The sequence below is a fragment of the Embiotoca jacksoni genome, unplaced genomic scaffold (genome assembly GCF_022577435.1).
Source record: "Embiotoca jacksoni isolate LCO1_2020_lvr unplaced genomic scaffold, fEmbJac1.0.p SCAF_13, whole genome shotgun sequence".
Taxonomy (NCBI): Eukaryota; Metazoa; Chordata; class Actinopteri; family Embiotocidae; genus Embiotoca; species Embiotoca jacksoni.
In genome coordinates, this window is record NW_027185263.1 from 12,738,757 (window position 1) to 12,765,849 (window position 27,093).

The 27,093-nt window shown below is 41.3% G+C and overlaps 3 protein-coding genes across 3 annotated transcripts; 1 reads left to right on the top strand and 2 right to left on the bottom strand.

The window, feature by feature from the left end:
- The first annotated feature begins 2,680 nt into the window (after positions 1–2,680).
- tm4sf21a (transmembrane 4 L six family member 21a) lies at positions 2,681–5,483 on the top strand. Its single transcript, XM_069146621.1, has 5 exons — positions 2,681–2,938; positions 3,340–3,405; positions 4,568–4,701; positions 4,800–4,986; positions 5,138–5,483. Exons 1-5 carry the CDS (start codon positions 2,762–2,764, stop codon positions 5,144–5,146), a joined length of 573 nt encoding a protein of 190 aa, XP_069002722.1. The 5' UTR covers positions 2,681–2,761; the 3' UTR covers positions 5,147–5,483.
- Positions 5,484–5,504: 21 nt separating this feature from the next.
- On the bottom strand, positions 5,505–10,344 carry slc25a15b (solute carrier family 25 member 15b). Its single transcript, XM_069146620.1, has 7 exons — positions 10,071–10,344; positions 8,854–8,943; positions 8,273–8,531; positions 8,044–8,181; positions 7,269–7,444; positions 6,768–6,926; positions 5,505–6,652 (listed from the first exon to the last, which is right to left on the bottom strand). The coding sequence occupies exons 2-7, from the start codon at positions 8,906–8,908 to the stop codon at positions 6,531–6,533; spliced, it is 909 nt and encodes a 302-aa protein (XP_069002721.1). The 5' UTR covers positions 8,909–8,943; positions 10,071–10,344; the 3' UTR covers positions 5,505–6,530.
- Positions 10,345–11,517: 1,173 nt separating this feature from the next.
- Positions 11,518–25,750, bottom strand: LOC138196519 (insulin receptor substrate 1-B). Its single transcript, XM_069146623.1, has 3 exons — positions 25,041–25,750; positions 20,368–23,511; positions 11,518–16,854 (listed from the first exon to the last, which is right to left on the bottom strand). Exons 1-3 carry the CDS (start codon positions 25,387–25,389, stop codon positions 16,847–16,849), a joined length of 3,501 nt encoding a protein of 1,166 aa, XP_069002724.1. The 5' UTR covers positions 25,390–25,750; the 3' UTR covers positions 11,518–16,846.
- Between the last annotated feature and the right edge of the window lie 1,343 nt (positions 25,751–27,093).

Below are 27,093 nucleotides of genomic sequence, written 5' to 3' on the forward strand. Positions count from 1 at the left end.
ATAAGACTGAATACTTTCTATAGAAAAGTAACATATGAAGTGGAAAAACTCTTTACATCCAAGAGAAAAGGGGATAACAACTTGACTAAAGAGGAGACAGAGGCTTTAAAATGTCTGTTAACTAATGAAAACATCATAATTAAAAGAGCTGATAAAGGGGGAGCAGTAGTAGTGTGGGGTAAAGATCAATTCATCAAAGAGGCCATACTGGATAATCATGAGTATTATGAACCTCTACAGTCTAACGCAATAGAAAAAAATTCAGATGGAACTTAAAGAAATGCTCTTAAAGGTAAATAATAAACATCGGATTCCACAAAAAGAACATGACTTTTTATCATGTGAGACCCCAAGAATACCTGCTTTTTATATGCTTCCCAAAATACATAAGAACTTAGAAAATCCACCAGGAAGACCAATAATCAGTGGTAATGAGTCAGTCACAGAACCAGCATCAAAATTTGTGGATTTTTACATTAAGCCTTTTGTTTGTGACCTTCCTTCATTTATTCAAGACAGCACACAAGTGCTAAATAAAATTAAAGACATAAAGATTATTGTATCTGCATCATTTTTAGTGACCATGGATCACTAAATACTAACATTGATCATAAGGAGGGACTAGAGGCTTTATCCCATTTCTTGAAAAAGAGACAACCAGAACAGATGCCCCCTGCTGCCTTTATCTTGCAACTTGCAAAATGGACTTTAAATAATAATGCATTCCTGTTTCAGAATCAATTTTGTAAACAGAAAAAAGGTACAGCAATAGGGGCATGTTTTGCACCGAATTATTCCAATCTGTTTATGGGTCTTTGGGAAGAACGATTTGTGTGTTCGAGCCTAAATGCTATACATACATAGATGACATTCTTCTACTGTGGTCTGGGTCGGAGGCAGAACTTCTTCAGTTCCACTCATATTTAAACAACACTAATAGCAACGTAAAGCTTAGTCTAGAGTTTTCTTTAACTGAAATTAATTTGATTGATTTAAAGATGTTTAAAGATGACAATGGCATCCTACATACTTCCATATTCAGAAAACCAACAGACCGCAAAAGCAGACAGTTTCCATCCACCGTCGATGATAGACAACATACCTTTCGGACAATTCCAGAGACTTAAACGTATTTGTGACACAGAGGAAGACTTTGAAAGAAACGCTCAACATATGCACAAAAGGTTTGAGAATAGAGGATATAAATCTCTTTGGAAAACTGGGTCAGTTTAAATGTTACTTGCCACTTAATGTTAAACTATTATGAGATTTTAAGATTTTGATAAATATCTGCATTTGGTTTCCAGTCCAGACCTTATGTTTCCTATCATGTGTCTTTACCTGCTCCCCATGTACTGGGTGACAGTTCATTGGTCCATACCGGTCATGTGACCACTGACCAACACATAAGGAACAGCCCAAAGGCAGCTTATTTGTACCTGCCCTGATGAAGGCTTCAGACGCTGAAACACATTGGCATGAGTTTTTACTGTGATCGAATAGCCATGACTGATAAATGGCTTTTCAATTAATCACCCGCTGAAGTGCCTCAGATTTCTCCAAGTTTTCAATTCAAAACTGTTTGATCCCCAAACTGAAGAGCACCAGACGCGCAACAATTCACACACCCGAGCAGCACTGCACGCTGACAGTTTTTTTTTACAGATTCGATATTACTGTAAGATGGTGTCTGCAGTGACATTTTACAATAAAAGTCCATGATCATTTTTGTTCCATCCTTAGTCACACAGTTTGTATATATTTTTGATGCAGCTGCAAACTTTAAACTGCTTCAGAAGAGAAAAGGCAAAATCGGTGTGCTCTGCTTTAAATGGTAAAAAGGTGAGAGAGACAGAATCAAGAAAAATAGTCATAAATGAATGAATAAATATAATAAAATATAATATTAAATTAGATGAGGAAGGGAGCTCCAACCCTCCAGTTTACTATTACTTATTAAAACTGTTATCTTGATGATTAACGCGTTGCTCGGAGACCACGTTTTGGGAAACACGGCCTCTTTCCCTTTTCTTTTTTTCCCCCTTTCAGTTTACTGATAAGACGTGATGACTCCTGCAGTCGACTGGTCACCAGAGAAAACAAAACAGTATCATGTCCGCTCAATGTTTACTCAGCCACCATTTGACTATTAATCAGCATATTGCTGTCAATGACACACAGTTCTTGCTCCACTTAGCATGCTGCCAAGTCTAAAGTTCAACTGTGTTAAAATCCTGCGGTCACAACCAGAATACAGATTTGAAACATGTCTCTCTTACACTAAAGACCATCTGGTAGCACCTAATACAATACAGGAAAGTCATATTAAATTACGGTGAGCATCTCAGGCCTCAGCACTCAACTTAATTTAATCATGCAGTAGTGACATGACCAGCAAACAACATGCCTGAGTCAGATGACCTGAATGTAGTCACATTTTCAAGCCACCAAGATATGTGTATCTCCAAATTATCTCCAAGAACTCAACAACACAAGCGTTGTCTCTGGACGATACCCTGGAATGAGTCACATAATTCTGCAGTCTCTCCCAGACTCTGTTTGTCCATGTTATCGGCTGGTTGTTACGCCGCCCACTCCCTAACATCACTCACAGAGCCTCTCCTCCATTTAAAAATATGTGTAGCTACCTCATGGGGGCAGTTTCATGTGGAAACCCGCCCCAAGAACAGCAAGTATCTGAGCTAAAAACTAACTGAAGCAGAGCTTCGACAGAAGTTAGTTACTTTCTCCCTCTGACAACATGTGTACTGGAAAATGTTCCCGCTGCATTGCTGTGGCTCTGTACCCGTTAGCGGTCATATCCATCATCTGTAACATTGTGCTGTTCTTCCCTGGCGGGGACATCAAGTATGCCAAAGATGGACATATTACAGAGGAGGTGAAATACATGGGGGGGCTCATCGGAGGGGGTTTAATGGTGAGTAGTTTTTTTCTCTCGCCTGTTACTGAAGGACTCTGGACTAAGAGCTGCTATGATTTCCCTTCTCAAATGTTATGTGGAGCCTCAGAAAAAGTTACCTTGACATTTAAAACAGGAAATAAAAATGTTTTGGTTTTGTAATCTATATTGGATGCCTTTTCTAAGTGATAGTTTTGTGTTTTAAGACCCATTTTGTGCAGTATGATGCTCTCATGAAACACTTCTAAACCTGACTGAAGCAAAGCCTCAAACTTAAACTTGTAATCTATCTGGTGCAGTTTGTCAAAGTCTGAATGAAGACTGACTTTTAGAATTGACTGAATTTCAGCATTATTGCTTTGTGTTTTCAAGATTAAATTGAATGTAATGTGCTGTCAAACTCATCTGTCCTGCTCCAGGTGTTGCTGCCAGCACTTAACATTCACCTGACCGCGAAACAGGGCTGCTGTGGAAATCGCTGTGGGGTGAGTCGGTGAAATCAGTGAGACAGTGAGATGTTTCAGGAGCTCAATCACTGAGGGTTGACTTAAATCGAAATTATTCTAAATATAAACTAAACATTAAACTGTATATACGTAAATGCACACTTAAGTGAATTTTAAGTCTGTAAATTGTCACAAAAGTAGTTAAAGTTGGCACAAGTGAGTGGAAATAGAAATAACGGATGAAATAGAAAGATGTCACAGAAACATGATCAGAGTTAAAAACACATTAAATTGAGACTTCAACAGACAGTAGCTTGTAGTTGTTTCATTCAAGTTTTTCCTGCTAAGTCATATTTAAGTTAAATTCAAGTGTTTGAGGAGTTAATCAATTAAAAAGCCTAATATTGTCTTGGATCCCTATGCTGTTCTTTTCTCTCTCTGCTCTCCTCAACCGGTGGAGGAAGGTGAGTCTGGTTCTGTTGGAGGTTTTTCTTCCAGTTAAAAGGGACTTTTTTCCTGCCTACTATCGCTCACGTGGGAATCGTTGAATTGTTGGGTTTCCTTCTATAAAATTGTAAGGACTTTACTATGTCACATGCCCTTAAAATCACCTGTGTTGTGATATGTTGCTATATAAGTAAAATTGAATTGAAATTGAAATATGCTGCTGCATCACAAAGCAATTGCCCGACACCTGGATAGATAAAGCTGTAATAAATGATAAAACCCTCAGAACAGCAATGTCACCTATCATGATAATTTCCAGATGCATAATCTCATTTACAAGGAGGTTGAAAAAAATAAATACTTAAAAGTTCAAGACAAATGCAAATGGCTTTTTAAAATGTGTTTGAACTCTCAGTGCTTCTGTTACATCATATTTTAAAAGCATGAAGTGAAGTTATGAAGTTATCCTTGTGAACCTGTTCCAGAAGTATAAAAAGTTGCCAAAAGAGAGGCCCAACAAACTTGTTCCAGCATGTTTGGTTTTTAGGCTGTAGTTTATTTTGGTGTGTGTGTGTGTGTGTGTGTGTGTGTGTGTGTGTGTGTGTGTGGGAGACCAAATTCAGATTGATGGAAAAAATGTGCGGAATGAGACAAATGTCTGCGGACAGCTGGGAGCCTTTATAGCTCTTTTATACTGTCTCCGAAGCTGCAACAGAAGTGTTTCTGACCTTTGGTTATCATTTGATGTTTGCAGATGTTCTTATCGATTGCGTTCGCTGCAGTGGGCGTGGCCGGCGCTCTGTACAGCTTCATCGTGGCGCTGCTTGGCTTGCAGAACGGACCCCTGTGTCAAGTCTTTCTGATTTGGGAAACGCCTTTTAAAGACAGGTGACGCACAGACAGGACTCTCTCTCAGATGAGGATGAGGACCCGTTTCTAAAGTCTGAGTCACTCACAAAAAAAGCTCTCCTCTTTTGCACATGCAGTGAACCGAGTTACCTGACTAACAGCAAGTGGTGGGTGCGATGCACGCAGCCCAAGGACATCGTGCAGTTCCACGTGGGCTTGTTCAGCACCCTGCTGGCCACCAGCTGCCTGCAGCTGATCCTCTGCGCCGTCCAGATGATCAACGGGCTCTTTGGGTGTCTGTGCGGAACCTGCAACAACAACGGGGTGAGATGAAGTCCAGCTCAGGTCTTTGACAGAAGAGCTGGACATAATCACACTGCCAGTTTTACATATTTTAAGAATACATTTGATCCCACACACTTCTCAGATGTAGTCCTGACAGCAGCTGCCCTCTCTGGGTTTTTTTTCCCTACAGCCGCTGTGAGTTCAGGACAGCTGACGGGCGCCCCCTGCTGGAAGACTGAGGATAGTGTCCCTGGCTGCAGCTGCATCAGATATTAACTTTGAAATTGTTGTTGTCTCTTTTGGACATTTTTTAAAGATATTTTTTTTGTGTATTTCACGCTTCACACTTTATATTAACACATCATTATTTAACACATGTGGTATGTTGTGAAAAATGCACCGTATTTGAACTAATTTGTGCTAATTAGGTTCCAATCCGTTTTATACTGTGTTGAATTATATTTATCACTGACCTTTTGATTCATTGCATTTCAGTCTTCAAAGGAAAATAAAACACAGGAGTTCTTCTTCATTGATATCTTTAATGTAGGTTGTATCACTACAATGATTCCCACTTTTGATATCCCTACAAATATTTTAGTATCATCTGAAATTGTTAGCCTTTTCAAAATAAAACACCTACATTTCTAAATTAAAAATTTAAAGGAACAGTACTAAGAAATCTGAATTGCAAACTACGAAGAAAATAAAATAAAAAAAAAAAAACCTGCACAGGGAATGCAGGGTGAAAATGGCACATGAAGAAGAGTTGATAGTTTCTCATGGACTTGTATATAAAGACAAAAGGTCACACAGCAGCAGGAGTTAATGTGGTGATTTAAAAGGCAAAAGGGTGGCCAAAAAGAGGGGTGGAACATAACATGGCACAACAAAGACTTTCAGTGCAAACTAAAGCAGGTCAATCTGGAAAGTAAATGATTCAGTATGTCTGTTGGCAGATTTTCATGTTTTGCTGCTTTAGTTGACCACAACTGAGATGTGATCCCAAACTGAGGTGCATACATACAGTAGCTGGAATGATTCCATAATTGAAAACACCATCATATTCATCCCAACACATTTTAGGCAACTTAAATTAGTAACACCTACTTTACATTTTTTTTTAAATAAAATCTTCATGCACTAAGCTAAAATAAGGAGTTAAAGAGTTTTTTTGCATTCAAGATGACCTCACAACCCAACCGAAGAGTGTTTCTTGTATTCGTGGACCTGCATCGCTGGCAGAGACAGACACTCATGTGCGGACACGACTTCGTCGAGGGAGATGTAAAATAATAAACAGGAGTGTTTACAGTTTCTCATAAAGAGGTTGGATGCTCGTTACAGTACAGAACTCTGATGTTGTAATGTTAAAAACAAATAAGACTCAGATCTAAAATAAACTAATTAAACAAGGATTCAAATGTAAACACTAAAAGAAGTGTTTTTTGATGGAGAGTGGCAGTTTTAGTCAGGAAACAGCAGGAATTTGCGGAGCCCGATCCCACACATGAGGTTCTATGGCTGTAATACTTGATTCCCGGTTCACCGCTTCTTCATTTGTGTTGCGCGTACGGACGAGTTCAGCCGTCAAACTGCTTCATCATGAGCTTCCGGCTGGCTTCATAACCCAGGAACAGTGCTCCATTAGCGGGGAAGGTGCGGACCATGGTGGGGGTGAGACCAGAGTAGAGCGCTCTCACACCTACAAACAGGAAACAGCCACATTAAATCTGATCTGAACTGAAACAGCTGAAATCTTTTCTGGCGCTGCTGAAATAACGAACTAAAGCCAACTGCTGCCTTGCTGCTCTGCATACCTTCAGCACGAGTGATGGTCATTAAGGTTTTGAAAAACCCAGCCTGTTTGCCCGTCATAGACATGACCTGGATCCGAGACTTGACACAGTCCATAGGATAGACCACCAGCCACAGGCACGCCCCCCCGAAACCGCCGCTGAACATGATTGGAGCCACACCTTCAACACACAGTAACCAGTTACAAAGTGACACTGTACATATGTCATACATTTTATTTTCTAAATGCTAACCTTATATCAAAGTTAAAGTCCAACAACTATAACATTAGTAGCTATTAGTAGCTCATTCATTGTATCTGTAATAAATAGTTATTCTTTTAAGGCAGACCTTCTTTAGTTCTGTTAATAATGTCCTAATTTTCCCAGAATGCCTTTTAACAACACTCAAGGAACATGCTTTAAAAGTGAACTTCTCTCTGTATGAATCGTAAATATTCTGAGGAGCTGACGTCTGAAGTTTGTGTTATCAACAACCGGAGGAACTGTTTTTCTGCTCTCTACCTATGTCGTCCTTTTCGCATTTCATGTAGTCTGCGAAGGTGGTGCGGCAGAGCTCGTAGCCACCGAAGAAGCAGAAGTACCCGGGGACCTCTCTGGCGATGGTGGTGGTCAGGCCCTGGAAGAAACCCTGCGGCCCCTCGTTCCTCATGATGGATTTCACCACCGACCACCCGGTGCTGCAGACAGAGGAGACAAAACGGTCAGTCAGCACACAGGGCACTAAAACAGCTTGTATGCAAATACATTACGTCAAATAATAACTTGTTATTTCTTAACATCTTAAGTTTAACTGTTAGTTTTTTTGCATGTCTGGACTGCATTCATGAAACACAAACAGTAGGCGCTCCACACCGGTTATAAAACACACGGTACGGAGTCGCTGTTACATTCACACACTGAGTTGATATGATAGGTTGAGCTGCAACATCCAGTTCAAGGTAAATTATAAAGAAATAATTACTTATAATTCAGGTTGGGTTTCTTTTCCAGTTAGTAAAATTTTTATTTATGAAAAAAAAAAAAAAAACATGTATTCTTTAATAGAAAGTTACTGTATTTATCTTTCCTTTAAATCAAATGTATAATATACTGTATATAATCTATTCAATTTGATGAGTATTACATCTCTTATTTAATTGTTTATTCTAAATATGAACAAGTCATTCTTCAGCATGACTTAATCCACTGCTTGTTAGAGGATATACAATCTTAAAACTGGAGGGATTTAATAGTAAATTACCGAAACAATATTCATTAATATTGAATCCCCACTTACTTCTGGCTCTTAGCGATCTTGCCCGATGCCTCCATCTCATACATGGCTTGCAGTCGACACTTGACCAGCTCAGTGGGGCAGAGCACTATCGAGGAGAAGATGGATGCGATTGAGCCTGCACAGGCTTTCTGCACGTCACTAACAAAAGCGGAAGGGGTTAATCAGACAGGAAGTTAAGAGACGGGACATGCATTCTCAAGGTGGGTTTTGCGCCAACGTGCCCGCTTACCTCAACACGGCTTCGCTGTGCAGTCCGGCCGTGAAGCGGATGACCTGCTGGCAGAAGCCGTAGCTCATGAAGAGCACCGAGTTTTCTGCGATGTTGGCCATCAGTGCCGGCGTGGTGCCCTGGTAGAGGCCGCGCAGACCCACTTGTTTGTAGGTGGACGTGACACAGTGGATGAAGCCCCGGTACAGCGTGGGGAAGGTCTGCATCTTGACCTTTACTGTGTCCAGAGGCTGCCCGCTGAAGACACACGCAGCTCCCCCTGGGAGGATCCAACGCAAACAGAGTGCGGCTGTCATACAGACTACAGGAGAATCTCTGCACAAAGCAGACCGTACGTGCTGTGACGAGAGATAAGAATCAAACAGGGCTTTTCAGACCACCGAGCTCTATAAACAGTCATTGGAAAAACAGAGAGAAACGAGCCGGAAAAAGGACGGGAGTCATCAAAATGTCCTGCTACGTCAGATACAGTGAGTTGAGCTGGTGGGTTGCTCGGTGCAGCGGCAGCAAAGCAGCACGGTTACTTCACAGTGATTTAATTTTGCACGTGGTGTCTTTTTGTTTGTTTGCAGATTCTTTACCTATGGCTCCTGCAGAGAGATCAATGACGGCCTGGACCACCGGGTGTGGAGCCATGGTTGTCACAAGAGGTTCCTCCTTCTATCAACTACCTGGTAAAAATAAATAAATGATAACACACCATAAAAGTTCCCTACAAGAAATCCTGCCCTCATCTGTGGCAGCGGTAATTATTGACAGTTAGATAACAACGGGTTTGTATGAGGACATATAAACAATCAAGTTTACTAAGATGGATGCAAGTCATGAAAATCACAACCAATAGATAATACAAATGACAGGTTTACATGAACAGAAACTAGACAACTGTGGAGTACATTTACAACATATTGTAATAATTTCTGAGGTACCTGTACCTGCTGTCTCTGTATACAAAACTGTATATAAAGTTGTTCAAACTAGCTCCACCTGCAGCAGCTACAACATTAGCACGCTGCTTACAAACTGATGCTTCAGTATTAATAATCTACTTATGTCATATTTAATAATATATCAGTCTGAGGGAACAAACTGTTACTTTTATTTTAATACTTTAAATAAATGTTCCTGCTAATGTACTTTTTACTTAAGTAGGATTTTTTTTTCATGCAGGTATTTTACTTGTAATAGAGTATTTATTACATTTCTGTATTGGTACTTCTACTTAAGTAATAGGATCTGATTAATTCTTCGACCTGTCTTTCTGGGCGAAGAAGAAAAGCTGAATTTTCCTGTAATTTCCTTCTTTTTTTTTTTCCACCTTAAACATTTTGGACCCAACTCTGTCCATTTCAGCCTTTTGAGCTCGTCACAAAAAAAAGTCACTCTTATAATGATCTCAATGTTACACACATGCTTTTCACTTCTAAAGTAAACTCTGAGGAGAAGTATTTCTACTGTTATTGATCTTTTTTCTTCCAGCTGATGTAACGTGTTGATGTACGTGCAGGTGACCACCAGGGGGCGACAGAGCGCCTCTCTCCACAGACATTAAACAACCGTTTTAAAAAGCAAATGTGCTGATCGACGCGTACTAGTTGCCTTTCGGTGTTGTTCAGAAACAAAGAGCAACTATTAACAAACAGTTTCCTCCCCCCATTTGAGAGAGTCAGGCTGCGCCTCTGATATATGCAGCAACCCGCATCAGAGCAAGTCAACCGAAAACCAGCGGGAAGTTAAGTTTTCTGTCGTAGCAAGCGTTAGCTTTGTAAGCTAAACAGACGGTAGATCATTTTCTTACCTGCGCAGTTCAGCATGAAAAGTGTCGCCGCTGATAGATTAACGTTAAAGTCGGTGTGTCCACGGTAACGTTAACCCAGTGAGGAGCTGCTGCTGCTGCTGCTGACCGGAGCTACCATCGTTCACGGCCGACCGCGTGCACGAACCAGATCGGACATCCAACGTTTATCTTTGATGCTACCTCGCGCGCGACATCTGGCCCCGTGCTCACTGACTGTGGTCGCTAAGAGACCATCGGTGAGGAGAAGCCAGAGGTTGTGTCATCATGGCCTCCCCTCCCCCCCCTCAGAGAGAGGGACAGACAGGACAACTCACTCCGCTTGAAATTTCAAGTACCAAATTAAAACAAACGCAATTCATAATTTTGCGTTTATAAAACTATTATAACGCGACCTAAAAATCACAAATGATGTTGTTGTTGTTGTTGTTTTTTTTTTTTTCATAGAACCTGAAATATAAAAAAATAAGACAGATACAACGTTGAGCTCTCATATGTACCCAGTGAGTGATCATCTCAATTTAGGATCTATGATATGAAGCGGTGTTGCCAGAAACCGTACAGTAACACTTCCGGTTCACGTTCTTTTGTTGGAATTTCAAAATAAACTCGTATCAGCATATCAGCATGTATCAGCATGTAGTGTATGTATACAGCTCCCCTGGTGGTCTTATTTTTGTTTTCCAAAATCCAGCTATTTCCACAGATTTTATTTAACCTCCCAACTAAAGACAAAGTGCTGTAAGTCATATTTTCTGTACATCAGACAACCAACATGATTGTCACTCATACAAAGTTTTTTGCCAACCAACTTGCATATTAAAAAGTTAAGACCATTTTCTCTAAACATTTTGAGCATTTTTTTTTTCTACCTTGTTTGGCAATAGTCACATCTGGAAACAAAATCCTAGCAAAATCATCTTTACAACATGATTTGTGATCAAGCCCTGGGGGTCACCTTCACATCAGTTTGTTCCAACTCTAAAGCTCCGACTAACGACGCCAAAAGATCATACAAAGTCCTGTTTTGACGTTTTCCCTATCATTTCCCACAAACAAGATTCCCATAATTGTTGTTGATATTTTTGAGATTAGGATTTATACAATTTTTGTATATAATCTAATTTCTCTTCATTTCTGCATAAGAAACTATGAACTCCTAAACATTTTGATTTGATCCTCTTCACCTTCATAGATTAATGATTTAATAGATTAGATTTGATCCTTGAACAATAGCAATCATCACTCTGTTGTTATTTACCTATGAATTTAAATGCTACCAAAATACCATATGTTTAAACGGAGTAGTTTGGGATTAAATAAAGGAGCTCTCTGTCCACAGGCTTATCCTTTAAAACTCCCACCTGTGCTGGCTTACAGTCTAGACTCACTGGACTACATGTTGTCATTGAATCAGACTTATAACTTCAACAGACACACACTCGATAAACAACACATTTCCCTGCTTTTTCATATCACTTTGCCTTTTATCAAAAAAGAAAAAAAAACATTGACGTTGTCTACATCACAGACAAGAATCATCAATATTCTGTTTTTAAACAATTTTGCCATGAACAGAATGAACCCCATGCCCGTCCCTCCCCTGGAGCAGACGCTTCTATACACAGTATAACTTTACATACCTATAGTTCCTGTTCAGCCTTTTTACATTTTACATCATTATCAAAGTAGTATCAATAGTTTAAAATACATACAATGCTCTTTCCATTGTAATTATAATCGCTATCCTGATTGTACATACAGTATCATTTCCCACACTTAGAATCTGCAATTTATGTGCCTCGGCTTGTTGTTACAAAATATTCTGAAGAGACAACACAAGTCTCCGCTTTACACCGCACCAAAATACTTGACTTCTGATGATTGGATGAGAAGCACTTTGCCGCTGTATGTCATGCGAATGGAAACACTGCAGAGAGCCTGTTGAAATCGTTTTGAATACACAATACATTAAATTATATTTACCCAAATCTTATTTACGAGTTCCTCCTAAAACCATTCTCAGACTGTCCAAGGGGCTTTACAACCAACTGTTACGTCTGCTCGGATTTGAGATTATGAGGTACAGTCAGAGAATCTCGGTAATCCCCAATTAGAAGAGTTGCACTGAAGGAATAACAAAGAGATTATAAAAGAGCAACAAAAGAGCAACACAAGTTATAAAAGTGGAACAAGTCCAGGTACTTGTATGGATTCGTTAAAGTTCACACAAACTGTGCTCAATCAATGTGTTTTTTTTTTTTTACTTCACAGGATTAAAAACAGACTGATAAGTGCCTGACAAATTTGTAAAAAAGAGGTTTTCAAAGTTAAACTTTGTATTAATGTGGTGGCAGAGGTCCTTAACACAGGTCTCGAGTGTGAAGCTCAGAGATCACCATTCACACATGAAACTTTGGCACCAGAGATAAGACCTTTGCAGAGGAATTGTTGGCCACGTGTTGCGCATATCTTCCAACTAAATACGAAAGAAATGTGTGGAAGACTTGCATTTCTGTCGAGATAACCGATAACTGATTGATGACCTGATCCCGGTAATCACAGCCAGGCACTTGTGTCCCTTCAGATGTGAGTTCAGGGTTCGGTCAGTCAGCGAGGGACCTCTGGACTGAGGAGAGTAAATATCTGGACATTTTGACTTCTCTGATTAAAACCACACACATTTGTTTTTATGTGCGACAGTGTTCAAGTGCGGTTAAGCAGCAGAATCGCAATTATTCAGTTAGTGAGTCCGAGCCTCGTGAAAAATAAAAATCTAAATGTGGGAAAAGCTACCAGTGTCAAAAATACATCAAGAAAGCCGTCTTTGTTTGTACCCTGTATACACACAGCCAGAGCCCTGGACTCAAAGAGTTTGGTCACTGCAAGAGTTTGGCATTGCAACACCATATACAGTCGACAATTTCTTTTTAATATTTGCTACCAACACATCCTGGTTCAATGTACAGTATCACTAATGTCACAACATGGCCCAACTCGCCATCAGTGGCTCTGGTTCCAGTCCGCAACCAGTCATAAAGTCACACAACCGCAAGAAAAACAACAAAAAAGTTGGACTCTATTTCAATTTGAACAACTTATTTTTTGGCCCAGTGGCTGTCAAGTAAAAAAGTGAATTTCCTTTGATGATTTTGATCTTTGAATTGTTTTCAGACTTTGTATTTTTTTTTTTTTTTTTGGCAATGTGTTTGACAACAGCAGAATGTTACAAATAGAGTAAGAAAGTAATGCATGTGAGCGGGAGTGGCACCGTCTCATTGTTCAGACCAAAAAGTCACATGTTTGAGTGTAGACAGAAACAAAAGAGAAAAAAACAAATAAGAGCGAACAAGTGAGAGGAGTAGGACTATTCACACCTTCTAGGAACTGAATTCATCCAAATAATGGGAGCAATTCACAAGAACCTTGATACTGGCTCAGCCCAGATGAGCTGTCAGCCACGAAACCGGCTTCCTTTCATGTTCGTTTTGGTGTTTAAAGTCTCTGAAAACGAAAAGTAAATTGGTGCCAGGACTGAGTTAGATCCTGTTTTATCATGGGTTAACTTATTTTATATACAGGAAACTTGCATTAATTTCATCTTGTTGTAGAAACAGGGGGCGTTAAAATACAGAAAATTGTAGAAAAATGATGCTAATCTATTTGCTCATTTTTTATCTTTGAGCTACCTGTAGCATCTGCAACAGACTGTCATGATGAGCAAGTGGCTGCTTGGTAGTGGTCAAGAGTTAAAAAAAAGAAGAAAAAAAAGAACAGTAGGACCAGAAGTGGACATGTCCCAGGGTGTGAAACTACTAAAGAGAGCCGAAGAGATGGTTTTCTTCTTCTTTTTTTTTTTTTTTTTGGTTTAGTTTTTTTCCTTTTTTTTTGGCCAAACCACAGCTCAACAAAGCCAAACAAAAGAGCGAGGGTGTGTGTGTGCGCTTACATTGTGGCTAAAGTGTTAGGCACTGCAAAACATAAAAAAATGAGATTGTTTTCATGTTTCTGATAAACACAGTAAGGCAATTTGATCATGGTTAAATGAAAGCGATCTGAAGTGTCCGGTCTGTCCTCTGTAGATCGACAAGCAACAATTTAGACTCAGGAGAGAAACAACACTTTTTTTTGTCCATTTTCACAACCCATTGTAAGATAACCTGTGTAAAAACAGCTACAATCAAAAATGAGGCACTTTATAAAAGAGTATATAGATATCTAGGCTATATAGTATTAATCATTATACTGTATGTATACTGTATATTTTATATACCATTGTAATGTGTCACTTTATATTAGAATTGTGAGCTGCAATGCAAATGAGGGAAACTAACAACAGTATGTACTATAGTTTCTGTTGTTCTACTTGTTTACTATAGTAGATACTATAGTAGAATATACAGTTAGAAAAGCTCAGTTGCTCAAAAAGGGTTTACACATTGACCTTTTTGAATGATTTTTGTGCCACACCTGGTTCAAAATGCGCAGTCTCATTTGTATCCCATGATCTTATGAGAAAAATATGCAGGTACTGTTTAATTTTTGCAATTTTTTTGTTCCACCACAGGGAGGGATTTTTTTGGAAGGGCAGGGGAAATTATTGCCAGATATATTTTCCCCCTGTACGATTTATTTGAATTTGTCTTTCATACAATAGTTACAAAGATGGCTTTCATTTATGTATTTAATGCTCTGCTCTTTGCCGTCTCTAACGTGTGACTCAGCTATCATGTAACTGATTTGACAGTCATGTGTCAGCCTCAACTGATATGCTGTTATTAAGTGGAAACCAAGGAAGGTTGGTTGTAATACTTAAGTCCATTAGAAGCTGCAGAGCTGCTGCTTGGCTCGGTTCACTCAAGTGACAACCGTTTATTTAGCAGCTCTTTGTTCAAACATTAAGAATATCTGGAACATAATAGTCATTGTTTTCCCGTGTTTGCCACAAGTGTATTATTACTATACATTTTTTACTTATTATTTCAGAATCTTGCTTTTTTAGCAAATTAAAAATAAGATCACCCCCCCTCCCTTACTCACCCCAGTAATTTGCATACAGTCCATAAACAGTTTAAAAATGTTAAAATGATTGTTTTCAGCTTGCCACATTAACAAGTCTGTTATCAGGTCCTTTCAGCACATCTGAGTGTGAACATTTACATACATACAATTTAATTAGTGTCATCACTGCGTGTCTGACGACAATTTGATTAAGCTGTTTACATGCATAGCAGGAGAACGTTATGTTAACTTGTCCGTTTCTATACAATGTTGCGTACTGTGATTATTGAATAAATGCATCGTTGTGCATTTATGTGCCTGCTCTTCTTCAGGAGCTATGTGACGTCAATCAGTTTCCTACAACGCTGTCATGTTGCATGAAAGCTCTGGCTTTCATCTGACTGTTCCTGCTTCATTTCTGTCCACATGTGTTTTTTGTTTTTTTTGTTTGTTTACTAGCTGCAGTTAATGAGGGTTTGAAATGTACACTAAAAGGGTCACTTAGGTTTTAAAATAAGGAGGAAGAAACACCACATAGTGTATAAGTGAATCCTCCAAATATCCTAAAATACCAGTGAGACGCACTGACAAGACTTTCACAATGGCATCGATTGTAAATAATCTACAAGACAGGACTGGGCATGTTTATGTATAATTAAAACTGAGCCTACAGAAATGTTTTTTCCTGTATGGCTGCATATGTGGAGCGCTTAGGGATAAAACTGAATTCTGTGTGAAGTTGAAGTCTAATAGATTTCACAAAGACTGCTTGAGCTGTGTGGGATTTTCACACAACCATTTTCTTACTGTTTGAAAAACTGACAGGCAACTATATCTACATTTCATTTGTATAAAACAAGTTCATCACCAATTCAATGTTCAACTGTATTTTATCATACTCCAGAAATTAGGCACATTTTGAAGTCCTTCAGTAACACAAGAACAGAGGTCTAAAGTGTAAAGGCTTTTGGGGCAACTGTATATAATAAATCAAATATGTTTACAGTGGCAGGGTGTGCACGTGTATGAAACCTCTGCCGAACTGTCACTTCCCTCTAAGTTTGAGCCAAAGTGACACCTGATGATCACTTAACTTGTAAGGACAAAGGATGTTGAGGCATAAATGGCGATACAAAAACAGAAAACCACGGGATCTAATAATTAACACTCCAAATTCAGCTGAGATTGTGTCGACACAGCAGCTGCCATTTTATAAGCCTTGACTTACAAGACTTCAATGTACCAATCGCAAGCAAATATGTTTTAAATTAAGACACACAGATGGAATTTTAGCCATTTGTGTGATTCCCTGAAAGTTTTACTGAAATACGAGTGTTGTGATAATGTGAATCGAATTAAATAAAAAGAACAGGCTGTCCAAATAATGGTCACCTGTGAACTCACACTGTCACATATCACACTGTCATCCTTTATCCATATTAAGTTAATTGATGATCATATGTCATTTTTTTCAAAACAAGGTAAAGAAAGAAAAAACATTTCCCTTACCCTGTAACTGTCTGTGTGTGTGTGTGTGTGTGTGTGTGTGTGTGTGTGTGTGTGTGTGTGTGTGTGTGTGTGTGTGTGTGTGTGTGAATGTTTGGCACACGTTTGGTTGACAGAAAATAGCAGAGGGGATGGGGATGAGTTTTCCAGGGTTTCACTGTTCAGACTCCAGTGTACAGTTCTGTTGTGGCAACAGCTCGGGCTGCCAACCATCTCCTCAGCGTGGAGCTGTCACACCGGCGACACGCTCAGATCCAAGACGAAGATGGAGATCAACAGTCTGATGGGAAAAATTCAAGAGCAGGCAGGAATTTAAATCATACAAATGTGACTCAAACCCTTTTTTTCTACTGCAATAATTTGTGCTTTTAAATGTTTTTTTTTTTTTTTTTTTTTTTATCTTGTATATATGATAATTCACAGTAAAGTCTCCCCACACATCATGTTACAGAAGGTGGACTAGGTTATATTCGCCAAAGCATATTGCTTTTATTTAATCTCCAGATCCTGTCGACTGCTTGGGTAAATATCCTGCTTGATGCTTGATATCTTTCTAAGAGGATTTTCTTATTGGTCTCATGCACACTGTTGCAGATGTCAATATTATGTGTCTTTGAGCCACTTTTATCAGTTCCAAAGATTTTTAACCATTTCCTCTCTTCATGAACCACCTAAACAACACAAAGAGCTCCCAGCTTCTGATCATGTCAGCAAAATAGTCACTGGCAGCTACAACAAACTTCTTTTGTCATCTGCAGAAAAGGAGAATTATCTCATAAAATAACTTTGTTGGAACATAACCTATCCAAGCAACCACAAATACCTCATCAAGGGGAGCTCAGACAAGAGTGCATGTGGTTCAAGTAGCTCTGAGTCACTCTAACCACCTGCTCCATCCACTGTCAGAGTCAAATGATTGTCTGCCACCTCAGCACTCTGCTGCTGTTTCCATTGCTGTGTAATTTGCAATTTTCTGCACTGCGTTCTTTGTTTTACCACACGGCTGATGAGGATTAGGTTTTGCTTATATACTTTTTTATAACGTCTTGGTAAACATTTTACTGTATATAGGCATATATGTGTGTGTGTTTGCACTACTGCAACATTGAGTTGAATCATTTTAAATCAACATTATGTCATCCGTGAATGTAGAAATCATTGCAGGACTCTTGTATTCAGTAGCAGGGTATGTCAAATAAACCTGCAACTGAGTGTGGCTCTCCAACTACTGTCTTTTAAAGCAGACATTCATTATTCCAACTTTATACTGTTTATACCATACGCCCAGTCTGGCTGTCTGGTTCATGTTCACTTGTTGTGACAGTCTGGATCCAGCAGCAGGGTCAGTTGTAATGTTGTTCACTAATAAGGACTAGTGCTGTAAGCACTGCTCATAATGGACTTCATTTACACTTGTTGGTGTACCGTGATTTTTTTTTTCTTCTTTTCACAATCTTTCTCTCTCTATCAGGTCATAAGGGCGAATCATTATGGCACTATATAAACTATATTACCCATGAGGCGCCTCGTGACGCTCACCTTTCCCCGTTCTCGTCTGCCAGCTGCGTAATCTCTGTATGCAGTTATTCTAAGTAACGTTACATTAACCTGACAATAATGTTGGTCTTTCTTCAAAAGGACACAAAGAAAACACGTGAGACGAGGACACAACAGAGCTTCGAAAGACATATCCTCCCCAACCAGGACTAAATGGAAGCCGGGTGCAGCACAAGTACTAGCCGAGCAGAGCCGTTCAAATGACGTCACACACCTGCGGACACACCGCGGCTATTGCAGCCAACTAAGTACTTATGATCTTTCATATCATTATCAAATAAGAACGGTGTTGTTTGTCCGGCTCAAAATGCCTAGTGCTTTCTGTGTTTATGCTACCATTAAATATTCTGCGAGATAATAACACCTAATTGTTTACTGTTGGTAATTCATTTTAATGAGAGCACGGCTAAAACTACTATTATTAGGCCGAATACCCGCGACTTCCGTGTTTGTTTCAAATTAAAACCCCTCTAGTATGTCACAATGTCTTCAACCATGTTTACACAAACACCTACACTTTGCTCATAGTACAGCTGTGGCGATGCTGCACCTAATCACAAATAAACAACATCTTACTCTTATTATGAAATTGAAATAAAAATGTAATATGAGCATCTAATTAAATCTTAATTAAAACAGGTGGTGTAATGTGGTATTAGCAAAATTATTTAAATGTTAATTGGTCATTTTAGAGCCAAGCCTGTTTATTCCAGCTTTTATGCTGCAGTACGGCCACCACCCTGGCTGTGCAGGCTTCATACAATATGTTGAGCTTAATTATTAGAACATAGTTGCAGTTAATGAAAGCAGAGCAAGTGGGTTTGTAGCTTATAGGAGGAGAGGCATATTCAATAATGATTGAATTGCAGTGTGAAAAATTGCATGAAAGAGTAATTTATAGAATACTAAAAGCCTTATTTTCCTTGCTGTGCATGTTAAATGCATAAATACACTATCTTGAATTGAAGGAGGCAATTATTACGACTAGAGATTGAATGGCATTAGATAAATCAATCATGCAAATGTTGTAGCTGCTCTGACTAAATAAGATGGAAAGGTTGTTTGTTCCATTTATGTTTATTTCTCTGATTAATATATGTACCTGTATATTTTCATTTTAATATACTGTGTCTCACAGCTTTAGTTTCTTGACATGTAAAAAGAAAGGAACCTCTTTTGTACTTCAGTGTACATCAATCAAAAATTATGTTTGGCCACTAATGTTAACCATTTAATAATTGTCATCTGTGCAGTGTAAGGGAAGCCTCAAAGCAGCCATGTGAAATCCTGCAGCCAACAACACACCCACACATAAACATAAACACCTGGCCCGTGCTCTCTCCCCTCTACCTTCATTTATGTGAAATGGCTCATTACCAGCAGACAAATCAATTGGCTCTGCTCTCTGAACACCCACTTGTGATAATAGGAGACTCTACAGACAACCCACAGACTGGAAACATGGTGCTGCCCACCAGCTTGAAGCTGGTAGCCAGCTTGAAGTATCAGTAAAAGATGAAAGGCGAAGAAATGACTAAGACCCAGACTTGAGTTTTGTCTGTAGATTATGCACATCACATCAAGAGTCTGCATCCAGCTCGACAAATACTACCAGAAATCATATAATTTGTCCTTTCACCTATTTCACACTTGAAAATGTAGAACCAGTGAAAATGACTGAAATGATAAATAATTTATCAAAACTGTCAGTCAGAGGTCATCGAGCTTGTTCCACTGAATGAAGGGAAAGCATGGAAGAAACTTGAATCCAATTTTCCAGGTAAAAAAGTCACCATTTTCCTCCTAATATAACCTTTCACTTTTCAATTTCAGAAATTATTTCAGACACAATTCTAAGATTTGGAATATTTCCTATGCTGATGTAATTATTGTATTAATGTTGATAAATTCTAAGCAGACATTATCTTGCTCCCTCCCTTGTTTGCTGCGATAAACGCCATGTCCTTCAGTTGTGAGGAAACAACTGACACGTATAACCCCGTTGTCTACAAGAACAAGTAAGGCTGCCAGTATGGACAGTGCCGCCCCATACAAGATGTCCTTAACCATAATATATCAAGATTATGCGTATAAATGTATCTTCAACAATATCTGAGTATTTTCTGAGTACAAAATGTACCACAGCCAGATCTCAAATGTTGCGATGAAAATGTACCGACCATTGTTTAATAAATAATTTAAGATGAGTTGTTTTTTCAGTCCCAGTGGCACTCACCTTGACCATCTTTTCTACTGTTCTGGTGTGCTCTCAGTTCTTCTGATTTATAGAAATCAATACTGGCATAAGTGTTGAGGCTGGAGCCAGCACTGCTACCCATAGCGCTTCCTCCAATGTTGTAGGCGGGAGAGGTGCACTCCACTCCAGCTTGAGGGCTCTCCTTAATGGCCAAGTCAAGGTCAATATAGTTAAGGCCTTGTTCAGCAGATGAGGTGGAGGCTTGTGGTGGAGGTGTGGCAGGCAAACTAGCAGCCTGCCCGTTCTCCCACAGTGAGCAGTCCAAACCATGCCGATGGCTCGCTGCCTGGCTGCCCTCTGGGAAGAGGGAGGTAGAAGAGGATGCGTGGCGTGGTAGAGAAGGCGGTGAGTTAAATGTCTCTGAGCGGTGGCTCGGGCGTCCCTGCTGGTCACCTCGGACCACTCTGCTGCTCCGCTCAGGAGACTGGAAGGACTTGACGGGGGAAAAACCCAAACCTGTCTCCTGCTTCATAGATAAGGGTTGATTAGAGTGGATGGCAGGTCTTGCTGAAATGCTGGAATCTGAACCTTTGTTGTCTGTGAATGGAGTGGGGACGTCTGTTGGCATCTTTACCTTTGTTCTGTAACCTGCTTTGCCCTCTGCTGCCAGAGGAGAGGACGCGCCGTGTTCATGTCGGACCTTGGGGGAAACAGCTGGTGGGCCCTGTGGGGTGCTGAATGTGGATCTAACGTGAGTCAGGGGTGTCGAGGGCTTCCCTAAATCCATGCTGACGTACTCTGCAGAGGTGGACAACGGCGCAGAGAAGCTGCGGGGAAGGTTAGCAGGATTATCGTGGCAGAGGAGCGGTTGATTCACGGGCCGGAGCGTTCCGTGGATCACAGCTTGTCCGTGTCCAGACCCTGAACATCGTCCTCCGTCATATTTATTGTCTTCCTTGAAGACAATGCTGACATACTCACCAACGTTTTGAGACACTGATGGTGGCAGATTCTCCTTAACCCTGGGCAGGGTGTTCGCTTTAGCAATGTCTGAAGACACACTCTGGGGACGACCCCTCCTTTGTTGCTTTGGGCTCTTGCTACTTGATGCTCGTTTTTGGTGGTGACGCCCATCTTTTGTGCATGTTCCCGAACTCTTGTATTCTGCTCCAGTTCTTAATAAACTTAATCCTCTCCCTGCTGATATGGACTTGTCCTCAAGGCTTTCACTGCTGGCTGAGCTAGAGGAGAAAGAGGAGGAAGACATGGAGAGCTGGCAGCCTCCAGCAGGGCCTACTGCAATTTTGTTTCTCTTGCTGTATCCCACTCCCCCTCCCCTTCCAGCACTATCATTCCCACTGCTGTCTTTTTTTCCTTCTCCTTTGTTTAAGTCCTCCTCAAAGCGAGTATAGAGAGTATGTTGATAAGCTCGTGGCAGGGAGAAGTAAGAATTGAACATTTTTGGTTGCAGTTGGTGCTGCTCGGGGTGGGAAGGCGGCGTGCTGCAGGCAGAGCGGCTGCTGACAGGCGAGATGTTCATGTAGTCACTGGCTGCCCGGCTCTCCATGCTGGCCCTGCTATCCCACATGCCTAGTCCGTGCAGGTCTGTGGAGCTGCTGCTATTGGGAGACATGACCATGTAGCCCTCTGAGCTGGGCTGGCGGATGTGCTGAGGGGGCGACACACTGTTGTTGGGGGTCATGGCCATATACTCGTCATCTGCCCCAGGTTTAGCACTGGCATCAGACATACCTATTGAGAGAGAGAGTGAAACAGGAGGAGACGTAACCCCGGGCAACATTGACATATAGCCACTATCCACAGCTGCTCCTGTGTCCACCTCTCCTCTGCTTTTGTCAGCCCTCTTTCTATTCTCCCCTCCCACATCAAGCTGCCCACCCCCAACTGCAAGACTCCGTGAGCCGTGGTGCAAATCTGCTCTCTCTCTGTTAGCACTCTGCGACATGATGGCGTATTCTTCATCATCCTCATCATCTTCATCTTTTCTGTGTGGCACCAGTCGTTCATGGGATGCCAATGGCAGGGAAGCCCTCTTACTTAATAGTCTGCGCTCCGCCTCGGATTCGCGACTGGATGAGCGGCGCAGAATGCGCCTGCCTTTGGAGCGATGATGGGAACCAAGTAGGCCCTCTCGCTGTCCCATGATGATATAGCTGGAGGATCCTTCTCCATGTACATGATGTCCAGACAGACTGGGTATGAGCAGAGAGTGTTCACCAGGACTGGAACCGTACTCATCTGAGGACCCATAGTCGCTTGGTGATCCTGAAACAGAAACTCTCTGAGAAACACGAGGGTAGGAGCAAACCGTCATGCCTCCCACTGCTGCCCCCACTAGGCCACACTCTGAGCCATGACCAGAGCTGGAGGACAGACTCGGTGCAGGTGAGGGAGCAGGGTTGGGTGTGTAACGTGCAAGGCTGAGGGTAATTTTAGCAGGGGTTGGAGCCCTGGTGGGCTTGGGCCTCAGTGTTGGTGTAGTTGAGCAGGATCCATTGAGACTTGGACTGGAGCTGGCCCATGTCCCTCTGGCACTCGCTCCACCTTCCTCCGATCTGGCTCCGATGCTGGCTGTTCGTGCCCTTGGAAAGCCGTGGCGTGATGTAGGTGAAGTGCTCGTGCTGCTGCCGCCTGTTCCAGGGGTCTCTGTGCGCGCTCGCCTGGAGAAGCCCACCTGGCTCGGTGGCAGATTTGGGTGGTGACGGCGGCTTGGGACACTGATTGGATTTGAAGCAGTACCACCTCCACAGGATGTTCCCACAGACTGAGATTTACTGCGCTGACGGAACTCCTCACTTAGGGCCTTCATGGCCTCTAGCAGGGTCTCGTGCATGTTCTGGGCCACCACGGAGTCATCCACCTGCATCCAGAACTCTCCAGGGCCAGTAATTGCTGAGCGTCCCACCTCGATGAAGAAAAAATTCTCAGAATGGCCACACCTGCGCACATTCATCAGCTGCAACACCACAGCGGCCACGTCAGAGTTGATTTTGACAAAGTTGACGGTCTTGTCAGTGAGGCACAGCCGGTAGATGCCCACTAAGTTTCTGGCATGTCCGAGACCTTTAGGCCAAACCTTAACCTGCCATACTTCCTTGAAGGTTGGAACAGGAGACGGGGAGCTACACTCTCCACTACTCCCATAGTCTTCAGGAGTTTTACCTAGGAAAACAATAAAGAATAAATACATGAAAACAATTAGAGCATTAAATAACTGAACACATTATATAAAAAAAAAAACCTTATAACTGAGGGTTTACGCCAAACATAACATGCTGAATTTTTTTTTTTATCAATTCTAAAACGATAAACTAGTGTGCATGACACTAATAAGTTATATTTTGTTTCTCTATTATAACTTAATTTCCATATGCAAAAATATGCACCGTGCCTTCTCAACAGCTGTGCTGCAGCCAATTCAACACCAATGCTATGGCTCAAATTAATTAAGTTGTGGTAGATATAAAATGCGTCCATTGAAAAAGCAGCACGCTGGACTGTAGAACAATGCAGAATTCAGTTCAATGCTAATCAAATTTAAAAAATGACAAATTATGTTGTTTTTTTTGCCTCAAACTCACTGTTATCCTTATTAAACAACTAACAATGTAACTGGTTTGCTTCCATCCTCAAAATAAATAAATAAACAAATGTATTAGAGCTGACCCCACAGAAATCATCATAGCCCATAATATGTTAATCTACTACAGGCTCTATTAGCACATCCCTAGCCACATTATGAACAGATATACACTAAGATTAAATCAAATTAAGGACGGTCTTTTATTGTGCCGGCTCCTGAGCCATACCCTCAACAAAATGGGGGTCTGTGCTCTAATGTGTATCTTGTTAGGGTTCCACAATAACACATAAGAGCTGGGCAAACCCATCAGTCTCAACTAATATGCAAAGCGGGGAGGGAGGGTGGGTGGTGGTGGTGGTGGTGGTGCTCAGCTCCAGAATAAGGATAACAACGTAAACACGAGGAAAACCAACAGAAACACAATTTCCAGTGAGAGCGCACTGACGATGCCATCTCCTCCCAACCAGCAGCACCGTGTAACACAAATGTAGGTTAGGCGAACGGCAGTCAGAGCTGTGCAGAAAAACAAAAACACAGGCTCCAGCGGAGTGCACTACGATAGGCTACTACTATATGATGCATCCCTTGGATGGTTGCTATATGCCCACTGCGCCATGCAAAAATACACCGTCGTATGAAATGGGCTGCATTTCAATTAGAGGATGCGATCGTCTTATATTATTGCATGTAGATGCCATTTAATGCATTTAATTACATTTTGGTGACAGAAAATGATCCGCTGGTTATAACTGTATTAAACCAGCGCTTATTGAGATTGTGCAGCACAAACACAGCACATGCCGCCCATAGCGTGTTGGTCTACCCCGTTCAGTCGGCTCCACCTGCCTCTTGGTTTAAAAACACCACCCAAATTGTCTTACTGGGACTAATTTATTCAAATTAAATGGCTGAACTAGACCTGCAGTAAAAAAAAAAAAATCAAAAAAAAAAAAAAAAATCAAAAAAAAAAATCGAACAATTGGAGATATGCATTGAACAATCAGGGATGGCCGAGCCAAATAGTGTATGTAGAACAAACAGCCTACGGCAGCATAGGCCTGATGCAGAAACAGACAGTGGAAATCACATCACACTTTTAATATCTTACAGTTGCACTGAAGGTCCAGCATCGCTTGGTACCACTCGTTTTGGATCTCCTCGCTGTCTGCAGCGATGGCAAAGCTCTCGCTGCGGGTATAAAGGACTATCATGTGCTTGTTCTTGGAATCTGCCCGCTTGTTGATGTTGAAGCAAGTCTCCAGGTTCAGGACTTTTTTGGGCACAGGTGATTTACTGCGGAATTTCTTCTCGTTCTCATAGTACTCGAGTCGAGCAGGACCATGCTCCGAGGCCGCCCTCAGCACGAAGAATCTCCGGTGCATTGATTTATGCTTGCGTAGATAGCCGCTTTTCTGTACATCTTCATAGTCCTGCGGCTCGGCTGCTTGGTTCTCCATGGCCAAGGCGGAGGGGGGATAAATATTATAAACCAATAATCTCAGGGAAAACGCTGAAGTCCATGTGCGCTCCTCATTTATTCATTGCAACTACATCCCTCGTCCTCCTCGCGTCCACATCTAAGTGTCCAGCATGTGTGCGAAGGCTCAGGATGGGGAAAATCAGCCAAAGCATGTTTTGGATCTGGTATCATATTGTGAATCCAGCAGCTGCAGGAGGATCCGCGCACCGAGCGTGCACAGCGTCCACCGCTGCTCGTCCTGCAGCCCAGCCCAGTCCTCAAGTCCAACCACGGTGCAGTTCAGCAGCTTAAGGACGTCTCCTCCACCTGTCTGAGGTTGCCCACAGCCAGTCTATACCCATCACCGTCAGGCGAGGCTGAAGAAAAACAGAGCTTCCGGTAAAGACTTTCAAAATACATCCCCGAAGAAGGCCCACTAGCAATCTGAAATCTATTCATGCGTTTCCTTCCCTTATCATGATAAGGGACAGGAGTTTAAATGGCAAGTGGGACGAGCACAACACAATCACAAGCAGATTTGTAAGTCCTGGGTTTGTCAGTTGTCCCCACAAGTTGGACATTTAGATATCCCATATCCCAAGCCATCTTTTTAAAGTGCAGTGAATCACAATTTTCTCATCTTTTCTACTCACCGGTGATCGAAATAGTGTTTACTTATCAAGCTCACGGTTCAATAAGTAATCTGACTACAAACAATGTAATATATATATATATATTGGGTTTTTTTGTTTTTTTTATTGTGAAAGACCACCTGCTCAGTTTCCGGTCTCCCCCTGCCTTGCTACGGCTGACTTGATTCGGCTTCTCCTAGACTGGCACCGGCTTGGAGGTGCCAGTCAAATGCCAGGGGGGCCTCGGGGCTGATGAGGTGCGCTGAGGAACACCGTGTTCAGCCGAGCAACACCTCGTTCACGATCACGTGGACCACCGGACAGTTCCTGTCGTATAATTCAGCATTTATTTTTGGTGGATAGTACTGACCGTACAAAGACGGGAGGAAAACAACTGCAGAACACGTTGTTTCAGAGGTTGGGGCTTATGCAGCTTATAGGCCTAATATATTTCGGGGGAAGTACTGTCGGATATCATGCAGCTGTTAAATGCATTGGCTGTATTTTACAGGGGGGGGGGGGGGGGGGGGGCACCGTGTGTACAGCAGACACAGCAGGCATATGAGGCTAGAACAACTCCCTGTGGAGACGCGTTTGAGAGATTCAGGAATACACAGTGATAAAACCTTATGCTCTATGTAATAATACCCTTTTAGTAATTTTAGTAGTTGTTTGTTCCTTTTCAGTTTAATTTAATTTAAATCTAAATTAAGTTTGTCTCAAATATACTTGGGCAGCTACAAATTGCCTCAACACTCAGTTGCAAGAAAGTCCAGGTTGAATTAATGATAACATGCATTAAATCCAATCACATTTATAATGATAAACATAGGTCAGATATGCCCAGACTATATTTCCTGCAATATACTGAGTTAATTCCCCTTTTAGTGTTTAATATACAAACAAACACAGAATTAAAGGGATGCAGGATGGCCAAATCAGCATTCCCCAGAACACAATATGTGGTAGTGATTCGCCTTCTAATGTGGATTTTGGTAGTTTTTTGATTATTGGAATTATGATCAATACATACAGTCAGAATGTTTACTGAAAAATGTCACATACCACAG